Source organism: Staurois parvus, unplaced genomic scaffold (genome assembly GCF_062004578.1).
Source record: "Staurois parvus isolate SC_StPar_1 unplaced genomic scaffold, SC_StPar_1.0 ptg001191l, whole genome shotgun sequence".
Classification (NCBI taxonomy): domain Eukaryota; kingdom Metazoa; phylum Chordata; class Amphibia; order Anura; family Ranidae; genus Staurois; species Staurois parvus.
Window position 1 is genome coordinate 365,199 of NW_028318987.1, and position 19,838 is coordinate 385,036.

Sequence of the window (19,838 nt, forward strand, 5' to 3'; positions counted from 1 at the left end):
TTCAAGACATACAACATATATTCACACCCCATATGGAAGAAAAATATATTTCAAATGCCACAATTTTGACCATATTCAATATATTTCAAAATATATTTAAATATATTTTTTTAAATTATTTTTTATTTTTTTATATATATAATCTTTAGAACACATAACAAAAGTCATTTTGACATGCCTTCCAAAAACGTAGATTTGTATTTTTAAAGGCATACAGTATATTTGAAATGTATTTTTAAAAATATTTTTCATATATTTTGTAATAAACACGCAATATATACAGTATATATATATATATATATATATATATATATATATATAGTATGCTGCACATACAATTGTAGGAAAAACAATTCAAGACATACAACATGTATTCACACCCCATACGGAAGAAAAATGTATTTGAAATCTATATTATAAATATTCTCCCCAAATATATTGCCATATATTTGAAATGCTACCATTTTGGCCGTATTCAATATATTTCAAAATATATTTATTTATTTAGTTTTTGTTTATTATTATTTATTTATTTATTTATTTTTCATATAATCTTCAGATTTTTTTTAACATATAAAAAAGTCTTTATTTATGCTATAAAAATCACAAAAATGGTCACAGCAACACATGCCTAGAATATATCTCGTTCACCTAAATGAAAACTTCAGTTGGGTCGTAAATAAGAACTGTTTTTTGCCTTTTTCCAAACTGCATTTTAAATGAATATATTTTCACTGCACGTTTTTATGAGATGCATCTTACTTACGGCAGAATGTTTCAGTCCTCCATTCCTGAATGAGAACGCCGGCCACTTGACACGCCGAGACATAACTATGAATGCTCTGACACAGAACCCTCAGGTCTCCCAGACTGGAACACACGTCCAACACGCAATTGGCAAAGTATCTATCGGGACTTATAACAGGGAAGCAACGACTTATTGCCGGGGAGGATTTTAAGAAGCCACAATAAAAACCGGACTTCAAGACGTCTTGCTTTTTGTTGTCACAAACGGAACAATTTTTTTCAGGTTTACCGCACCCGTCGTCACACTCTTCTCCAGGAATCGGCACCTTCCAGGACGCCGCGAAGTGGACAGCCTTGGAGGCCTTGGTCTTGTCTGGTAGCTGATAGTCATCTGTCTTTTCGCCGTTGTAATTTCCACACAAACCGCTTAACTGTTCCTTGTAGTTCCTGGGAACCGTGACTACCAGACTATAGACCAAGTCGTAACTGAGATGGACACCAAAATCTGTGTCAACGATCACTTTGCTACCATGCTGATAGACTCGGATCTTGCCATTTTCCAGATTTAATGGTAGGTTGTGCCAAACGCCATTGACCTAAGGGAAACATGGAAAGACTTGGGAAGAATGTAACGCGGTGGTAAGTACACACAGAGCCAGTACAACTGAAGTTTTGAACATGCAAAAATATTTTTTAAATACTTTTTAAATTATTCTATGTAATAAAGAAAAATCGACTACACCTCTACCCATTTCTTTTTTTTGGTATGGGACTCAAGTCAAGGCCTGGACTGAGCAAAGTATAAGGGAGGGCCAGCATGACTGGGGCGTGCAGACGAGGCGGAGAGTGTAATTTGGGTGGAGTATAGGCAAGGAAAAGGGGATGGGGGGGGGTTACTTACTTGATTGGTGTACGCAGCATTGTGGGTGGTCTTGCAGGATTTGAATTGGGGGGTTGTGTCTTGTCGGAGTCAGTCGGAGCTTGTGCCATCACGGAGGTGGTTTCTCCCGCCCTGAAGTTGGTTTGTATTCTGTTTGTTGTGTTGGTTATAGTTTTGTCATTGTGTTTGTTCTGGTGTTGTTTTGTTGTTTGGTGGTTGTTCGTGGTGTTTGTTTTATGTGGGTTCATGGCGTTTGTTCAAGGTTCAGGATAGCTGTTGTGTCCGGAAGTGTTTGTTCGTTTGTCATGGCAGCTGGCAGGGGTCGATGGGTCTTTGAAGGCGGTGGTGGAGTGACAAGTTGAGGAATTATGGGTTGGGCCCATCGTAGGTATGGGTGTCCCTTCCCAATAAAAGGTCATGTTGGTAATGTGGGAGTTCATTTGGCTGTATCTGGGTTAAGTAACGGTAGTATTGTCCCCGAGGCGGTGTAGTAGCGGCTGGGGGCCTTTCATTGAGTAGTAGATACAGCCGAGTTGGTGATGGGAGTAATGGTGCCTTCAGAGACCTTGGACCCGGGTGGTAATTTACTGTCAGGTATCAATTGAGTTACTGTAAGATATTTATGTTGAGTTATGTTAAATAAATGGCTGCTATGGCCGGTTTTACACCAAAAAGTGAGTTGCTTGTTTATTTGGGGGGGAAAGGTTTTGAAGGGGTGGTGGTGTTTTAAGGGGGGTAGGTAAGTATTAGCCTCGGGATTCTGCAAGTCCAACAGTCATGCATTGAACCACCACGTAGATTTTTATATCTTTCAGGGACTCGAATGATGTCCAACAGAGGACCTTCTGACCTCGCCTTCCTTCTTCACATGTACATTATAACGTTGTCATTCTCTTTCAGTTGGACCAATCAATGAATCCCACAGGCAAGTGTAACGCCATCAATGATATTTCATGTTCCTGAGGCAGGTTTATGTCATTTTACCAGTTAGATTACACGGTCTACCTCACTAGGGCAGAGCGGGTCCTTTTTAAAATGGTTGTAAACCTCTGAGATGAAATTCGAACAAAGCATTTTCCCCTATAGTGTGTACACCCTCATGGAAGAAAAATATATATTAAATATATTAAGCAACAATAGCCCCCCCCACGCCAGCAACAATGAACCCCCACAACAAAATCCCACCTCAGAAACAACCCACATGGAAGAAAAATATATTTTAGATATGTTTTAAAATATTCTTCCCAAATATATTGACATATATTTGAAATACTGCAATTTTGGCCGTGTTCAATATATTTAAAAAATAAATAAATAAATAAATATATATATATATATACCTGAGGCCGGTCATTTCAATGGAGATATGGAGGGGCTTACAACCACTTAAAGGCACAGCTGTGGATCATTGTGTGTCTGCAATGGGCTTGTGTGGAAGAAACAAAAAAGCACCAAAAAACTATAATACATTGTATTCAGTTAAAAGCCGTCATGTTTCGAGGGATTTAAAAAGGTCCCCTTTATCAGGGTTACAACAAAAACAACGTAAGAGAAGCACATATTATCTAGATTGGTGATCAGCATGGCTTTTTTTCTCAGAGAATAGGTGCAGGAACTCCCCCTTTCCAAATCACACCTTGTCTACGCCCCCTACCCACCTTCGAGCACCGTCCCTTGGTTCCATCCCCTACCCACCTCCCAACCCCCCCCCCAGCAACATGAGACCTCCCTAGCAACAATAGATCTCCCAGCACCTAGCATCAATAGACCCTCCAGCACACCTTAGCACCCCTAGCGGTTAGGGTTCAGTAACAGAACTTAGTGGTGACAACAGTCATGTATGGTGGATTCAGAAGCTGTGCTGTGACTCAAAAGTCTGGTGGTGACTTATGGGGTCTGATTCACGTGAGGTGGATCCTGAAGCTATGCTGTGACTCAAAAGTCTGGTGGTGAGTTATGGGGTCTGATTCACGTGAGGTGGTTCCAGAAGCTATGCTGTGACTCAAAAGTCTGGTGGTGACTTAAGGGGTCTGATTCACGTGAGTTTGATCCAGAAGCTGTGCTGTGACTCAAAAGTCTGGTGGTGACTTAAGGGGTCTGATTCACGTGAGGTGGATCCAGAAGCTGTGCTGTGACTCAAAAGTCTGGTGGTGACTTAAGGGGTCTGATTCGCTAACTGAACCCCAGAATTTTTATCTGGAGGCTGGAAAACTGAAAGAACTCTGCTGCAGATCAGGAGAATCCTATGAGAATCCAACGATCCTATGAGGTGACAGAAGACCGTGAGGACCCAAGAAGGACATTCTGAACCCCAGAACCTGGAAAAGATCATAAGCCTAGGAGCCCAAGCAGTTGGTGAGTGTACCAATAGGTGCATCCCCCCCCCCCAGAAACAAGACCTCCCCAGCAACAATAGATTCCTCACCAACAATAATAGAAGACCGCAGGGACCCAAGACGGACATTCTGAATCCCAGGACCTGGAAAAGATCAAGGCCTAGGAGCCCAAGCAGTTGGTGAGTGTACCTATAAGTGCATGCCCCCCACGCAACATAAGACCTCCCCAGCAACAATAGACCTCCCAGCACCTAGCATCAATAGACCCTCCAGCACACCCTAGCACCCCTAGCTGCTACAAGCATTCAGTGCTGGAGGTACCGGAACTGCGTTCTGCTGAAAAAAAGCCCTGGTGATTTGAGGTGGTGTGACAGTGTGACTTGTTAGAACTATTTTTATGCAAACACTATAATGAGGTTCCCTGGATGTAATGAGATTATTAGAACCTTGTAGATCCAAGGTTGGGTTTCACTTACCGTCCAGTTAGATAAGAGATTCCACCAGGACAACGTTAACCCAAAAAACTATGGACTGTACTAACAGTCCTTTCTTTCCTGCACTCGAGGCAGGACCCTCCCATCTAAAAAAATAATTAAAACTTTTGGCTTTTGTTGGTTTTTTAAGTTTTGAGACTCATTTTTAATCCAATACCTTAACTCTTTCAGCCGTGTCTTGCTGGAGAAATACGCTGTAACCAAAAACAGATACTTCGACCAACCAGCTTACAGCAACCAATGCTTTCCCCAGTTTCTCATTCTTCACAGTGATGACAAAGGGTACTAAATTGGGATTCAACGTGTTGGTTTTGACAAGTACGTAGGTGCAGGTGCCTTGAAGGTCGAAAGCTAGCCCATCAAAGGACATATAGTGGGAACCACCGAATACAGAACACTCAGCTGCTCCAATTGGTTGGCACTTCCTGACTCCTTCGACAACTTTGCACTCCTCGTACGGCCCACAGGAGAAAGGCTTGCAACTGATATCCCCGTTCTCTGTACAGATGCACTGCTGGGTGCAAAGCTGATTGAGAAATTTTTGATGAAGCTTGTAATAGACGTTCTCATAAGTGCAGCCGCACTGGGGGATGGGGACGCAGTCATCGCCATCAAGAATAAATCCATCATCACAGACACAACCCTCAGAACATGTTGGGTCGCAATCCAGGGGTGAAGAAAGAGTAACGCACGTTGGGGAGCATCCAGGTGCGCAAATGTTATAATGGCTATTTGGACCACATTTTGCACCTAAAAAATAAAACCAAAAGAGAACCTTAATGTCCTACAGTGAAATGTTTCCTCCTAATAAAGAAAAAAAAAATGAATATACAGCTCTGAGCCAAAATTTTGAAGATGGCACAAATATTAACCACTTCCTGTCCGGACACTTTCACCCCCTTCCAGTCCGGACACTTTCCCCCCTTCCAATCCGGACACTTTCACCCCCTTCCAGTCCGGACACTTTCACCCCCTTCCTGTCCAGACACTTTCACCCCCTTCCTGTCCGGACACTTTCACCCACTTCCAGTCCGGACACTTTCACCCACTTCCTGTCCGGACACTTTCCCCCCCTTCCAGTCCGGACACTTTCACCCACTTCCTGTCCGGACACTCCCCCCCCCCTTCCAGTCCGGACACTTTCACCCCTTCCAATCCGGACACTTTCACCCCCTTCCAGTCCGGACACTTTCACCCCCTTCCTGTCCAGACACTTTCACCCCCTTCCTGTCCGGACACTTTCACCCACTTCCAGTCCGGACACTTTCACCCACTTCCTGTCCGGACACTTTCCCCCCCTTCCAGTCCGGACACTTTCACCCCCTTCCTGTCCGGACACTTTCCCTCCCTTCCTGTCCGGACACTTTCCCCCCCTTCCAGTCTGGACACTTTCACCCCCTTCCTGTCCAGACACTTTCACCCACTTCCTGTCCGGACACTTTCACCCCCTTCCAGTCCGGACACTTCCCCCCCTTCCAGTCCGGACACTTTCACCCCCTTCCTGTCCGGACACTTTCACCCACTTCCAGTCCGGACACGTTCACCCACTTCCTGTCCGGACACGTTCACCCACTTCCTGTCAGGACACTTTCACCCCCTTCCAGTCCGGACACTTTCACCCCCTTCCTGTCCAGGACAATTTTCAGCTTTCAGCGCTATCACACTTTGAATGACAATTGCGCGGTCATGCAACACTGTACCCATATGGATTTTGTAGCATTTTTTTGAGACAGATAAAACTTTATTTTGGTGGTATTTAGTCACCACTGGGATTTTTTTTTTGCTATGTAAATGAAAAAGTCCAAAAATTTTGAAAAAAAGTGCTTTTCTTATAAAATTTTGCAAATAAATAATATTTCATCATAAATCTTGGCCAAAATGTATTCCGTTATCTTTTTAGTAAAAAAAAAAAGATAAGCCAAATTAGTTTATAACCAAAAATTATAATTTTTAAACCTTTTTTTTACATTTTTATTTTATTTTTTTATATTATTATTTATGTTTTTTTTTTTTTACATACTGTCACCCTAGCAGTAGTATCACCATAGTGACACTGTACTACTTGTGGGGGGTGATGAAGATTTTTTTTTTTTTTACACTGATTGCTTTTACGCTCATATAGGATGTAAAAGCAATCATTACTCCTTCTCTCTTTCTGCATTCCTGCAGCCATTGAGAAATACTGTGTGAGCTGTGATTGGTCACAGCTTGTCACATGGTACAAGGCTGTTGTGAATAGCCCTGTACCATGTGACCTCTGTGATTATTCACAGATTTCACATGTAGTAAGCAATGATGTCAGAAGTGACATCTTGCTTACTACTCTGCATGTTATCACTGATTGGCCAATCAGTGATCACATGATTGGGACCTCGTACAGAGGTCACGTCCAACGACCGGTGTTTCACTGTGTCCGGAGGACCCAGCGGGCACCGGATCGCGGTGCTGCGTGCTCCCAGTAGCGCGCACAAGCAGAGTTCGGGAAGGCAGTTTATAAACGGCCACCCGACCCTGCAGTGCCACCGTCTGGCCATTTATATATACAACGGCCAGACGGGAAGTGGTTACTTTTCACAAAGTCTGCTGCCTCAAGTTTTTATGATGGCAATTTGCATATACTCCTGAATGTTATGAGGAGTGATCAGAAGAACTGCAATTAATTGGAAAGTCCCTCTTGAACCATGGTTACCTGCAAGGAGACATGTGCGGTCATCATTGCTTTGCTCAAAAAGGGATTCATAGGAAAGGAATCCCACAGATCTTTTTTCAGCTCTGCATTGAGGCTTTGCATTCAGCTCTGCTATGATTGTCCCAAAGAGCAAAAGCAAAGCAGATTTTTGCAGCGTGGACAAGTACTACTAGTCAGGGCAGACCTTGGTTGTTACATGAGATCAACAAACTTTAATTCTGGGGAAGATCTGGTGATTTGCAGCTTGCAACCATCCTGCATGAAAGGAGATCATTACTTGGCCTATGAAGGTGACCTCTTCTACGTCATCCAGTCAACCTACTACCGTCGAGTTTCAAACATGAACTCCGATGAAGGTGCAGCTGTTTATTCCCTACACTCCAACTGTCAAGGGGGCAGTCATTATTGTTCGGCTTTTGGAAACTTCTATATCATTTTTCAGGAGCGAGGGGTCTATCGCAAGACAAAGAACATTAAACAGAATTTTTTGACAAGTTGGTGCTACTAAGATTGCACCTAAATCACCCATTTATCGGATTATCAAGAACTTCAAGGGAAGAGGTTCAACTGTTGTGAAGAAAGCTTCAGAGCTCCCAAGAAGTCCAGCAAGCTCCAGGACCTTCTCCTAAAGCTGATTCAGCTTCAGGATTGGGGCATTCCCGAGCTTGCTTTGGAATGGCAGCAGGTAGGTAAAGTGAAGACTCTTGGAGGATGGCCTGATGTCAAGAAGGGCAGCAAAGAAGCCACTTCTCTCCAGGAAAAACATCATGGTGTCAGCACCGGTGGTAGTGAGCTCTTATGGATCCTCAACTTGGAGTTCCCCAGGGCGCAGAGTCTAAGCCTCAGCCTGCTTGTTCACCAGAGCCCCTGATGGTGGGGATGGACTTGCAACAAGCTAGGACCAGGTCGGGGCCCCCAGGTACACCCAGCTGAGGTGGAGGAGACCGCTCGCGGGAGCAGGGTATCACGGGAGAAGACAAACGGAATCCGATAGGCAAGCCAAGGTCAGGACAGGCAGAAAACAAGCAAGGTCAGAGAACGAAGCCGGGGTCGGTACACGGGTAGTCAATATAGGATTCAAGACAACAGAAACACACGGGAGCTCCAGCAACTAGGAAGTTCCTCAGGCAAAGTGGCCTAGTCTGAGCATGTCTTATATAGGCAGGCAGACAAGGAGGCGGGACAGGAAGTGATGGAAGGGAAGGAAATAGAACCCAAAGGACAGCAGACAACGCCCATAGATGAGCACAGACAAACATGAGAAGGGATCAGGAACAGGACTGCAGCAAGAAGGTAAGAACACAAACGAAACCGCAGTCTAACATGTGACAAATGGACAGTGATATTCTGCAAAAGGTACAGGGATTGGACTGTTGAGGACTGGGGAGGGGAAGTCATTTTCTCCGACGAATCTCCTTTCCAATTGAGAAAACCTTGTCCAGAGAAAAAAAAGGTGAGCTCTACAATCAGTCCTGTGCCATGGAAACAGTAAAGCATTCTGAGACCATTCATGTGTGGGGTCACTTCTCAGCCAAGGGAGCGGGCTCACTCATAATTTTGCCTAAGAACACAGGCATGAATAAAGAATGGTTCAGAAACATCCTCCGAGAGCAATTTCCCTCAACCATCCAAGAACAGTTTGGTGAGGAACAATGCCTTTTTTCAGCATGATGGAGCACCTTGCCATAAGGCAAAACTGATAACTAAGTGGCTTGGGGAACAAAACATCGAAATTTTGGGTCCATGGACAGGAAACTCCCCAGACCTTAATTTCATCAGGAACTTGTGGTCAATCCTCAAGAGGCGGGTGAACAACCTCTAACCCCCCTAAAAATTCTGATGCACTTCAACGAAAAATGAAAATGTACGAAATAAAAAAATTAACTGATGACCTCATTCACACACTCATGCACATCTCTTCTGGTGACACAAATTGTTCTGGAAAAAGCCTATAGGCAACAGTCAATCTATTGATCGAATTGTGTACAACCAACTAGCCAACACATTTCCCATGTATGGCTAACTTAGGACATTTGTTTGGGTGATCTTTTTGGCGCATCTAAAATGGGTATATTGTTGACACCCCGACTTCATTAGGAACACCCCATTTGACGTACACCTTCAAGTGCATGATCAAGCAATGTCTACATCTACCCCCAAGACCTTTGTCTTCCACTCTGGAACATGTCCTAGTCTTATACTTTTTTATTTTTCTTAGTTCCTATAATTTGTTTTTTTTCCTGTGACATCATTATCAGACTTCTAAAACCATTACTACTTCTGTTGGGAGCTCAGTTCCTACTGCTTTAGGCATGCCCTCAAAACTAGATCATCCAAGAGCCCTTTCCCAACATAATAGGTGGACCTAGCCCTGGCTCACTCTGATGCGAATTGTCACACGATTTGACCATCCAAACATCCAATGATCCAACATCCAAATCCAATTGCTTGACAAATCACATCCAACGATCGGCAATGGAACCGTTGTAATCGATGTCACCGAGTTACACTAATTAGAAAAATAGTTCCTACCAGGGGCGGACTGACAACTCACGGGGCCCCTGGGCAATAGGGGATCATGGGGCCCGTGTCCTCGCCCACACTCAAACCACACCCAAAAAAGCCTATGAAAGGTACCAGGGGCATCTCATGGGGCCCCCTACTGACCCTGGGCCCTTAGGCAGTGCCCAAGTACCCCAATGGTCAGTCCACCCCTGGTTCCTACACTACTGTTGCTGATCTGGGATGAGAATTGCAGAGACATCTGTGCATGAAGTCACACAGATGTCTACGAAGTCACGCCCGAATTCGCACTGCCATCAAACTTCAGAGTCGCATGATTTCGAAGTCGAATCCAGTGTGAACCAGGGCTTAGTCTTGGTAGTCAAGGCAGCAACATACTGTAAATGAAATCAATTTACGTGGCATAGAGAGTGGTTGGGAATATACACCTTAGAGGGCAAGTTTTTGTTCTTTTTTTGCAATTTTAAGGAGTGTAGCATGGAGTAATGGGATTGCATTGAAAGGCATATTGAATACGTTTTCCCTGACATAGAAGTGACCATATTTTACAAGTCTTTAAAAGGTAAAATAGTATCAAACTTACTGCAAAATGTCTCTGATCTCCAGGGATACACCAGAGCTCCAGCCTTTTGACAAGACAAGACGTAACCGGCTATGGCCTCGCACAAGACAACTTGCTGGTTTTTGTAGAAGCAAACATCAAACACACAATCTTCAAAGCTGCCTTCTGGGTCCAACACGGCATGGCAGGCGCGAAAAGGACCCCCCTCATTTATTATAATGCCGCAACCAGATTTATTGCTGCGGAACATTTGTTCCAAACCTTGTTTTCTATGGCATTGGGCCTTATCATGATCAGTACACCCATGTACGGTTTCTACTTTCCAGCTTTGCCCAAAGATTGTTGAATTGTCGGCGATACGACCGTCCTTCATTACGAACTCCTTTCCCTTTGCACCATCAAAGTTGCCACACAGACCACAAAGCTGTCCAGAGTAGGTGCCTGGGACGGTAACGGCAACCCGACTGTTCCAGTTGAAGGAGACCTTTAAACCAAACCTTGTCTGGAGAATGGCATTAGAGGAGGCTCGATAGATAGACACCTTGTCCATACCTTTGTCAACAGCAAAAGGGAGGTTGATCAAAAGTCCATTCACCTGTAACAAGAATGAGAGGGGTCACAAAATGTTTGAAAAAGCTCCGTACTGTTCTAAAGCCACTGGGGTGCTTCCCAATATAGGTTTGGAGCAGGGGCGGACTGACAACTCATGGGGCCCCCGGGCAATAGGGGATTATGGGGCCCCTGGGTCCTTGCCCAAACTCACAAAAGCCTATGAAAAAGGTACCAGGGGCATCTCATGGGGCCCTCTACTGACCCAGGGCCCTCGGGCAGTGCCCGAGTTTCCAAATGGTCAGTCCGCCCCTGGTTTAGAGGCATTTAAACTTGAACTTCAGTTATACACTCGCTGGTCTCTTTATTAGGTCCACCTGTTCAATTGCTTGGTAATACAAATTGCTAATCAGCCAATCACATGGCAGCAACTAGACATGATGAAGATGACTTGCTGAAGTTCAAACTGGGGAAGAAAGGCCATCTAAGTGACTTTGAAAGTGGCATGGTTGTTGTGCCAGACTGGCCGGTCTGAGTATTTCAAAAACTGCTGATCTACTGGGATTTTCACACACAACTGTCTCTAGGATTTTGCAAAACAGGGTACAAAAAAAAAAGAAAATATCCAGCGAGCGGCAGTTGTGTGGAGGAAAATACCTTGTTGATGTCAGAGGTCAGAGGAGAATGGGCAGACCAGTTCGAGATGATAGAAAGGAAACAGTAACTCAAATAACCATTCGTTACAAACAACATATGCAGAATGCCTTCTCTGAATGCACCACATGTTGAACCTTGAAGCAGATGGGCTACAGCAGTAGAAGACCACTAATGTCAGCTAAGAACAGGAAACGGAGGCTACAATTCGCACAGGCACACCAAAATTAGGCAATAGAAGATTGGAAAAATGTTGCCTGGTCTGACGAGTCTCGATTTCAGCTGCAACATTCAGATGATAGGGTCAGAATCTGGCATAAACAACATGAAAGCATGGATTTATCCTGCCTTGTATCAACGGTTCAGGTTGGTGGTGGTGGTGGTGTCATGGTGTGGGATCCATCCTGCTTTGTATCAACAGTTCAGGCTGGTGGCGGTGGTGTCATGGTGTGGTGGCTCCATCCTGCCTTGTATAAACAGTTCAGGCTGGTGGTGGTGGTGGTGTCATGGTGTGGGGGATCCATCCTGCCTTGTATCAACGGTTCAGGCTGGTGGTGGTGTCATGGTGTGGGGGATTCATCCTGCCTTGTATCAATGGTTCAAGCTGGTGGTGATGTCATGGTGTGGGGGATCCATCCTGCCTTGTATCAACGGTTCATGGATGAGCAGCCGACAAATCTGCAGCAACTGAGTGATGCTATCATGTCAATATGGACCAAAGTCTCTGAGGAATGTTTCCAACACCTCGTTGAATCAATGCCACAAAGAATGAAGGCAGTTCTGAAGGCAAAAAAGAGTCCAACCTGATACTAGCAAGATGGACCTAATAAAGTGGCCAGTGAGTGTATATAAAAGACTGAATTATTTCAGCCCTGTGACTACCTACATTTGACTTGGTATCAACCTTTTGTAGTTGGTAGTTTTTAAAATATGTACTTCATTTATGGATGATAAAATACCAAAGAGCTTACCAGAATCTTGCCTGGGTAACGTCGACTGATTATCACAGAAATATCATATATGATCACCCGTACTTCATTAGAGTAAGAGACAAATCTGTTAGCTCTGTTTTCATTCTTGACATGGACTTGGAAGCCCACCAGATCTCCAGTGTTATTACAGAGTCCTACAAGCAGGTAGACGCAGGTGCCCTGGAAGTTATAATACACACCATCGAAGGTGCGATAGTGCGGATCTCCCAATGCTGTGCAAGTGCCATAAAAGTTGGGATAACAGTCTTGGATGCCATTGATCACTGTACAGGTCCTGGTAGGCTTACACTTGGTATTTTTGCAATCCACATTCTTGATGTTCGGGTTACAAATACATTGACGTTCACACTTGTTATCCGCCCAAAACGTTTCATTTAGGGCGTACCGTTTTCCTTCAAAGAGGCAGCCGCATTCGGCTTTGGGTATGCATTTTCCTCCATCCAGCACAAATCCATCATCACATTGGCAGGCCTCGATGCATGGTGAGGAACATGGCGGTGGCTTGACGTTGACATCATTGCATGTTGGATGACAAGCTTCACCACACTGTTTGTACCGACTGTTGGCAGGACACTGCAAAGCTAAGAGCAAAGGTGGTCAGGTTCATGTAAGTAAGGAACAAAAGATAGCGGCAAAGACAGTTCTCATGCCTACATTTCTTGCCTTCTTATTTTGGGTCAGGAACTCATAAAATATTAAATCCATACAGAGACAGGAAATTGTCATTTTCCAAAGCAGGACAGCAATGGCATCCCAGGTTTTCTCTTATATGGAAAGATAACATGTGCACTTTACATCGAATTTATCCTGAATATATTTTTCTTGCTTACCCTTTTTTTCTGGCATGTCACCAACATGTCCTATAGCATAACAGTATCCTCCTGGTGAGTCAGACCCACAGCGCCCCAACCAGTGGTGTATTTAGGTTTCATGCTGCCCTAGGCAACACAAAAAACCAACCAACACCTCTCACCCCCACGAAAAGAGCCTGACATTGACCAACAACACCCCACCCTAGAGAGCCTTCCACTAACACCGCCCCCCATACCCTGGCAACCCCCCACCTACCCCGGCAAGAGAGAGGACACTCACCTTCACAGCTCCGGACATCCCCGGGAACAAGAGTCAGGCTCTTCATACACCATCAAGCAGTTCCTCTCAGATCCCACCTGGTCCCTATGCTGCTTGTGTCCTTTCTTCCATCCCTTCTTTCGGGGAGCGGTGCTACCCCCCAGAAAAATGCCACTGGCCCCCTGAAAAAATGCTCCCCTAGCAGGGGCGGACTGACAACTCATGGGGCCCCCTGGCAATAGGGATCATGGGGCCCCTGTGTCCTTGGCCAAACTCAAAAAAGCCTATGAAAAAGGTACCAGGGGCATCTCATGGGGCCCCCTACTGACCCCGGGCCCTTGGGCAGTGCCCGAGCTTTCAAATGGTCAGTCCGCCGCTGCCCCCTAGGCAAATGCCTTTGTTTGCCTTGTGGCCCCAACCAGCAAGGATCACACTTTCTTCTCATTGCAAAGCTGTAGGTCTGACTCAGTGGGAGTCACTTACCAACCGATCAGCGACTGCTGCTAGACCCATACACCTTACCAACCGATCAGTGACTGCCACCCCTCTCTGCCAATCCCTCCACTGGCTTCCACTAACCCAACGTATAAAATTCAAAATACTAACCACAGCTTACAAAGCCATCCACAACACTGCCCCGGCTACATCACCAACCTCATCCACAAATACCGTCCAAATCGCCCGCTCCACTCCTCCCATGATATCCTCCTCTCTAGCTCCCTCATCACCTCCTCCCATGTTTGCCTCCAGGACTTCTCCAGAGCCTCTCCCATCCTCTGGAACTCCCTACCACAGCATGTCCGGTCAGCCCCCACCCTGTCTGCCTTTAGGCGATCTTTGAAAACTCACTTCTTCAGGGAAGCCTACTCCACCTCCACCTGAGAACTGTGTTTGAATAACCTCCGCCAGATCATCCCCCGCAGCTATCACCTTTTGTATCCCCTCCCCCTTCCTTTAGATTGTACTCCACAAGCCGGGCCCTCCTATTCCTTCTGTACTGAAATGTATTGTAATTGTATTGTCTCCCTTATATTGTAAAGTGCTGTGCAAACTGTTGGCGCCATAAATCCTGTATAATAATAATATACAGTGGAGCAAAAAAGTATTTAGTCCCCACCAATTGTGCAAGTTCTCCCACTTACAAAGATGAGAGAGGCCTGTAATTGGCATCATAGGGAGACCTCAACTATGAGAGACAAAATTAGAAAAAAAATCCAGATAATCACATTGGCTGATCTGGAAAGAATTTATTTGCAAATTATGGTGGAAAATAAGTATTTGGTCACCTACAAACAAGCAAGATTTCTGGCTCTCACAGACCTGTACCTTCTTCTTTAAGAGGCTCCTCTGTCCTGCACTCATTACCTGTATCAATGGCACCTGTTTGAACTTGTTATCAGTATAAAAGACACCTGTCCACAACCTCAAACAGTCACACTCCAAACTCCACTATGGTGAAGACCAAAGAGCTGTCGAAGGACACCAGAAACAAAATTGTAGACCTGCACCAGGCTGGGAAGACTGAATCTGCAATAGGCAAGCAGCTTGGTGTGAACAAATCAACTGTGGGATGTGATTGTCTGGATTTTTTTTCTCATTTTGTCTCTCATAGTTGAGGTCTCCCTATGATGCCAATTACAGGCCTCTCTCATCTTTTTAAGTGGGAGAACTTGCACAATTGGTGGCTGACTAAATACTTTTTTGCCCCACTGTAGATGGTCGGGCGTCAACAAACTTTTGACCATGGGGAAGAATGCATATTATAATATTGTATAATTTTGGGTAACTATGAAAAGTTTTGGGGTCTGCAAAGTTTCCAAGCTATAAAAGAAAAGCAAAGGGAGTAAAGTGTCTATTTATAGTCCAATGCCCTTACACAATTAACAAAGACTTTGAGCCCTGTCTGTAATGGCATCCTTGTTATATTTAGAAAGAAAAGGTAACTTTTGTCCAGTTTATACTTACGACATCCAGCCGATCTTCTCCAATTCCCAATTTGAATACTATTCCTTTGGCATATACTGGCATACGTTGCCAGGCTTTGACATAAAATGGCCTTGGAACCTCCATTCAAGCACACATCATATACACAATTGTCTACAAAACTTTTTGGGTCTATTTTTGCATGACACTGGCTGAATGGGCCACTCTCTGCAGAAATGAGCCCACAATTTTGATCGTCCAAAAATTTTTTCTCAAAGGCCGATGGGCAGAGTTTGCACGCTCCATTGCAATCGTGCCAACAAGAGCTATCACCATTGTTCACTCTCCAACTTTTGCCGAAGTCAGCCGGACTAGTTGCTTGAGTGCCAGATGGCTTGGCAAAGTCATCGGAAGGATTCTCATTGTAGTTGCCGCACATTCCGCACAAGTTCTGGAAAAAGCTGCTGGAAATGTATACAAATAACATGGAGTTCCAGTCATACAGCACCCTTAGGCTGAAATCAGTCACAATATTTAAGAAAATGCCAGACTGGAAAATTTTGACTGTATTGTTGAGCATTAAAGGGAGCCGTTGACGTTTATAATTCACCTAGAACAAGAGGAATAGAAGAGAAAGAGAATTTACATTTCAAATAAAATCAATGCTGATACATTATATCACCAAAAGTGTTTGGACGCCCCTCCAGCTACATAAAGTCATGGTGTGAGCAGTTTGGTGTGGAGGAACTTGATTGGGCCTCAACCTTACTGAACACCTTTGGGATGAATGGGAATGCAGATTTCGAACCAGGTCTTCTCATCCAACATTCCCACAGACATACTCCAAAATCTGGTGGAAAGCCTTCCCAGAAGCATGGAGTCTGCTATAGCAAAGGGGTAGCAGTTTCCATATGGTCCATGATTTTGAATAGAATGTCCATTCAAAACCATGTCTTCAAATTAATGTTCGATGCTCTTATAGGTGCCATGGTATGGTGTCTGCAAACTTTTGGTCGCTTTGGTTATGCATAGGCTTGGTCACTTACCTTTACAAACCCAATGTCATTTCTCACCACATTTATAATGATACTTTGTATCTGTTTTTGAGGGTATAAGATCTTGACAGTCACATTACTGACGAAGGAAACTTGAGTGTTGCCTCGATTCTCATTTTTGGCCTCGACACTAAAATTGGTAAGGCTGCTGTCATTGCCGCAGGTCTTGACAATTGTGTAGGTGCAGGTGCCTTGGAAGTCATAAAAGCGACCATCAAAGGTCCTATAGTGAGGATCACCGACTGCGTGACAATGGGCTTCAGAGAGCGGCATACAAGTTTGTGCCTCATTGAGAATTTGGCATTTTTCTCTGGCTCGACATTGAAAACCACTGCAGGTTGGCTTTGGAGAGGCCGTGGGATTTGGTAGCTGTACTCCTGAAGATTAAACATTTCATTAACTCATTGTAAGGATGTTTGTAATTTATGCTGAATAAATCTTTTCTTGCTGAACAAATTAAAACATTTAACAAAGTATAATAAAATCCATTCATAGTATGACTTTGTGATTTAGAAACATCAGTTTTGTTTGGCTAGTATCACGTACCTGGTGATGGAGGCCAGTGGAGAGAGGGCTGCCCTTGCGGCTAAGTTCCGGACTCCCCTTCTTCCTGGCATCACTTGGGTCAATGGTTCAAATCCCAACCACGGCACCACCTGCCTGTGTTTTGCATGTTCTCCCTGTGCCTGCATGGACTTCCTTCCATACTCCAAAGACATGCTGGTAGGATAATTTGACCCTTTCTAATTTGACCCTAGTGTCATGTACCTGGTGTGAGAGGCCAATGGAGAGAGGGCTTCCCTTGCAGCTAAGTTCCGGACTCCCCTGAGAGTGGGACAGCGGGAGTCAGGCCCAAAGTTGCACAGGTCGCCTGTAGGAGTACTGGTTGGTGGTCCACTCAGAAGCACAGCTGGTGCACGGAGATAGGTCTGCAGACAGGAGGTGCCTGTGCGTGGTATGCAAGCCCTTCGGGATTTAGATGTTTACTGGGTAGTCGGTTCAAGCCAAGGTCAGGTACCAGGTGGGAATCAGAGCAGACGTAGTCAGATGGGATAGCTGAGGTCATACACAGAGGAGTGAGAGAGAGAGTATCCATAAGCCAAGCCGAGGTCAGATCAGGGGTAAATCAGAGTAGACAGGTGCAGGAGCAAGCCGAGTCGGTAACAGGAAATCACGGGTCAGAATCACAGGAAACAAGAAACAGGAACCAGGAACAGGGCACAGGGAGCTAGAGATCATCCAGCAACTTGAGGAAGTGATGAGCCTCCTTATAAAGGCCGTCTGGCACCAGACTGAAGCTGATGTGTACTTCTGCGGCCATGCAGATTACTGGCAGAAATGCCAGACCTTCCAGAACTTCTGCCGCGGACAGGACCCTGACAGTTAGTGAAAACTGGGGTCCAACACATATATAATTGTCCCAATGAACTCTATAGGAATCTAAGGCTAATTAATTAAACAAATCACACCTGCATAGTAAAACATAATAAATATCTAAGTAAACTTACCATCTGTGCATACACCAATGGATCCATAACTGCTAATAGTAGTCGATGAGAATCCATAGGACAACAGCAAGAACGGCGAAGAGGCACTGACCTCAAACATTTGTATGGAAAGACTTAATTCTGTTGTTGTCCAAGAATAATCTGTTCCTGGTATTTTATTCCACGTTACATTTAAAAGTTTGCCGCTGTTAAACAGTAAGTTCGGGGCGTCGGAGGTTATCGCTATGATCACGGCAAAATTCAGGTAAGTACTAATAGCTGATATGCTGTATGACGAACAGTATTTGTTAACTGGTGGAACCGCCATTAAAACCCTGCCGTTCGAAAGGCTTCTTCCATAGAACAACACTTCGATTTTGGCACTGGCTGAGATATTAACGGGCTTCATTGGTCCGATGTCAATCTTCAACATTTCTCCAGCATCAAGAGTTGACTTGAATAATTTTTTTGATCCAAGTTCTGAATAGTATTGAACGGTTGTTCTCTGTAAAGCTAAAACGTAAGCTATGTCAAGCACTGTTCTCAGAGTAGGCACCACAATAAAGTTTGTACCCCAGCTAGTTACCGGCGTCAGCTGCTCGTAGACGTGGTTACAAGACAACTTGGGTCCTATGCACGAGTGACCAGACAACACGGCCACGGGTTTCTGAGATACAATCCTGGTACCTGAGAGATCCTCCTTACTTTTTATTTGGATAGCAGTGTAAGAGGACAAACGAACGGTCAGAACCTTTTTAGGCCCATATTTCACATCATTGTAAATGACCGTTACCGTTACGTAGATATCCACAGTGGTGCTCTCCTCTGTACTGACCACCGCAAACTCCTTAAATCCAACAGACTCTAACCCTGAGTATTTCCCTGGCCCTAACTCTTTCCGTGACTCATTACTTGACTCTTTCCCTGGCTTTTTCCCTGACTTTTTCCGTGACTCATTACTTGACTCTTTCCCTGACTCTTTTCCCGACTCTTTCCCTAACTTTTTCCCTGACTTTTTCCCTGACTTTTTCCGTGACTCATTACTTGACTCTTTCCCTGACTCTTTTCCTGACTCTTTCCCTGACCCTAACTTTTTCCCTGACTTTTTCCCTGACTCATTACTTGACTCTTTCCCTGACTCTTTCCCTGACTCTTTCCCTGACTCTTTTCCTGACTCTTTCCCTAACCCTAACTTTTTCCCTGACTTTTTCCGTGACTCATTACTTGACTCTTTCCCCGACTCTTTTCCTGACTCTTTCCCTAACCCTACCTTTTTTCCTGACTTTTTCCCTGACTTTTTCCGTGACTCATTACTTGACTCTTTCCCTGACTCTTTTCCTGACTCTTTCCCTAACTTTTTCCCTGACTTTTTCCCTGACTTTTTCCGTGACTCATTACTTGACTCTTTCTCTGACTCTTTTCCTGACTCTTTCCCTGACTCTTTTCCTGACTCTTTCCCTGACTCTTTCCCTAACTTTTTCCCTGACTTTTTTCGCGACTCCTTACTTGACTCTTTTTCCAACTCTTTAGTTTCTGAAGGAGTCACTATGTAATACTGCGTGCCAAGGTCATTCACAGGGTCCACAATGCTAGTATCGGAGCTCATCCCTTTCCTGTTAATGGACACAACGGAAATATCTCTGTCAGACTTGATGAGGATCACGTTCTTTGACGTAGCTACTCCTGACAACTCCATGGATGGAGGAATGGAGACTTTAGTGTAGGTGCCTGAAACTTTTCTGATCTGTTCATTGAAATATGAAACACCGTTTATCCAGACAGATACTCTTGTACGTGGACTGTATGTAGTGATATGTAGCCCCAGGAATTCCGAATGTAACAGACCAGGCTTATCATTCTGCAAAAAAACCGTAAC

The 19,838-nt window shown here is 44.6% G+C and overlaps 1 protein-coding gene across 1 annotated transcript in view; it reads right to left on the bottom strand.

Annotated features, from left to right (window-relative positions):
- The window catches only part of LOC149438474 (IgGFc-binding protein-like), a 58,594-nt gene that overhangs the window by 34,604 nt on the left and 4,152 nt on the right, over nucleotides 1-19,838 (bottom strand). The window contains exons 3-10 of the mRNA XM_089659812.1: nucleotides 19,501-19,820; nucleotides 17,981-18,837; nucleotides 16,467-16,825; nucleotides 15,463-16,030; nucleotides 12,406-13,007; nucleotides 10,253-10,826; nucleotides 4,615-5,207; nucleotides 767-1,343 (exon numbers count right to left, since the gene is read on the bottom strand). Of these exons, the coding sequence (XP_089515938.1) occupies nucleotides 767-1,343; nucleotides 4,615-5,207; nucleotides 10,253-10,826; nucleotides 12,406-13,007; nucleotides 15,463-16,030; nucleotides 16,467-16,825; nucleotides 17,981-18,837; nucleotides 19,501-19,820 (4,450 nt within the window). The remainder of the gene's footprint in view (nucleotides 1-766; nucleotides 1,344-4,614; nucleotides 5,208-10,252; nucleotides 10,827-12,405; nucleotides 13,008-15,462; nucleotides 16,031-16,466; nucleotides 16,826-17,980; nucleotides 18,838-19,500; nucleotides 19,821-19,838) is intronic.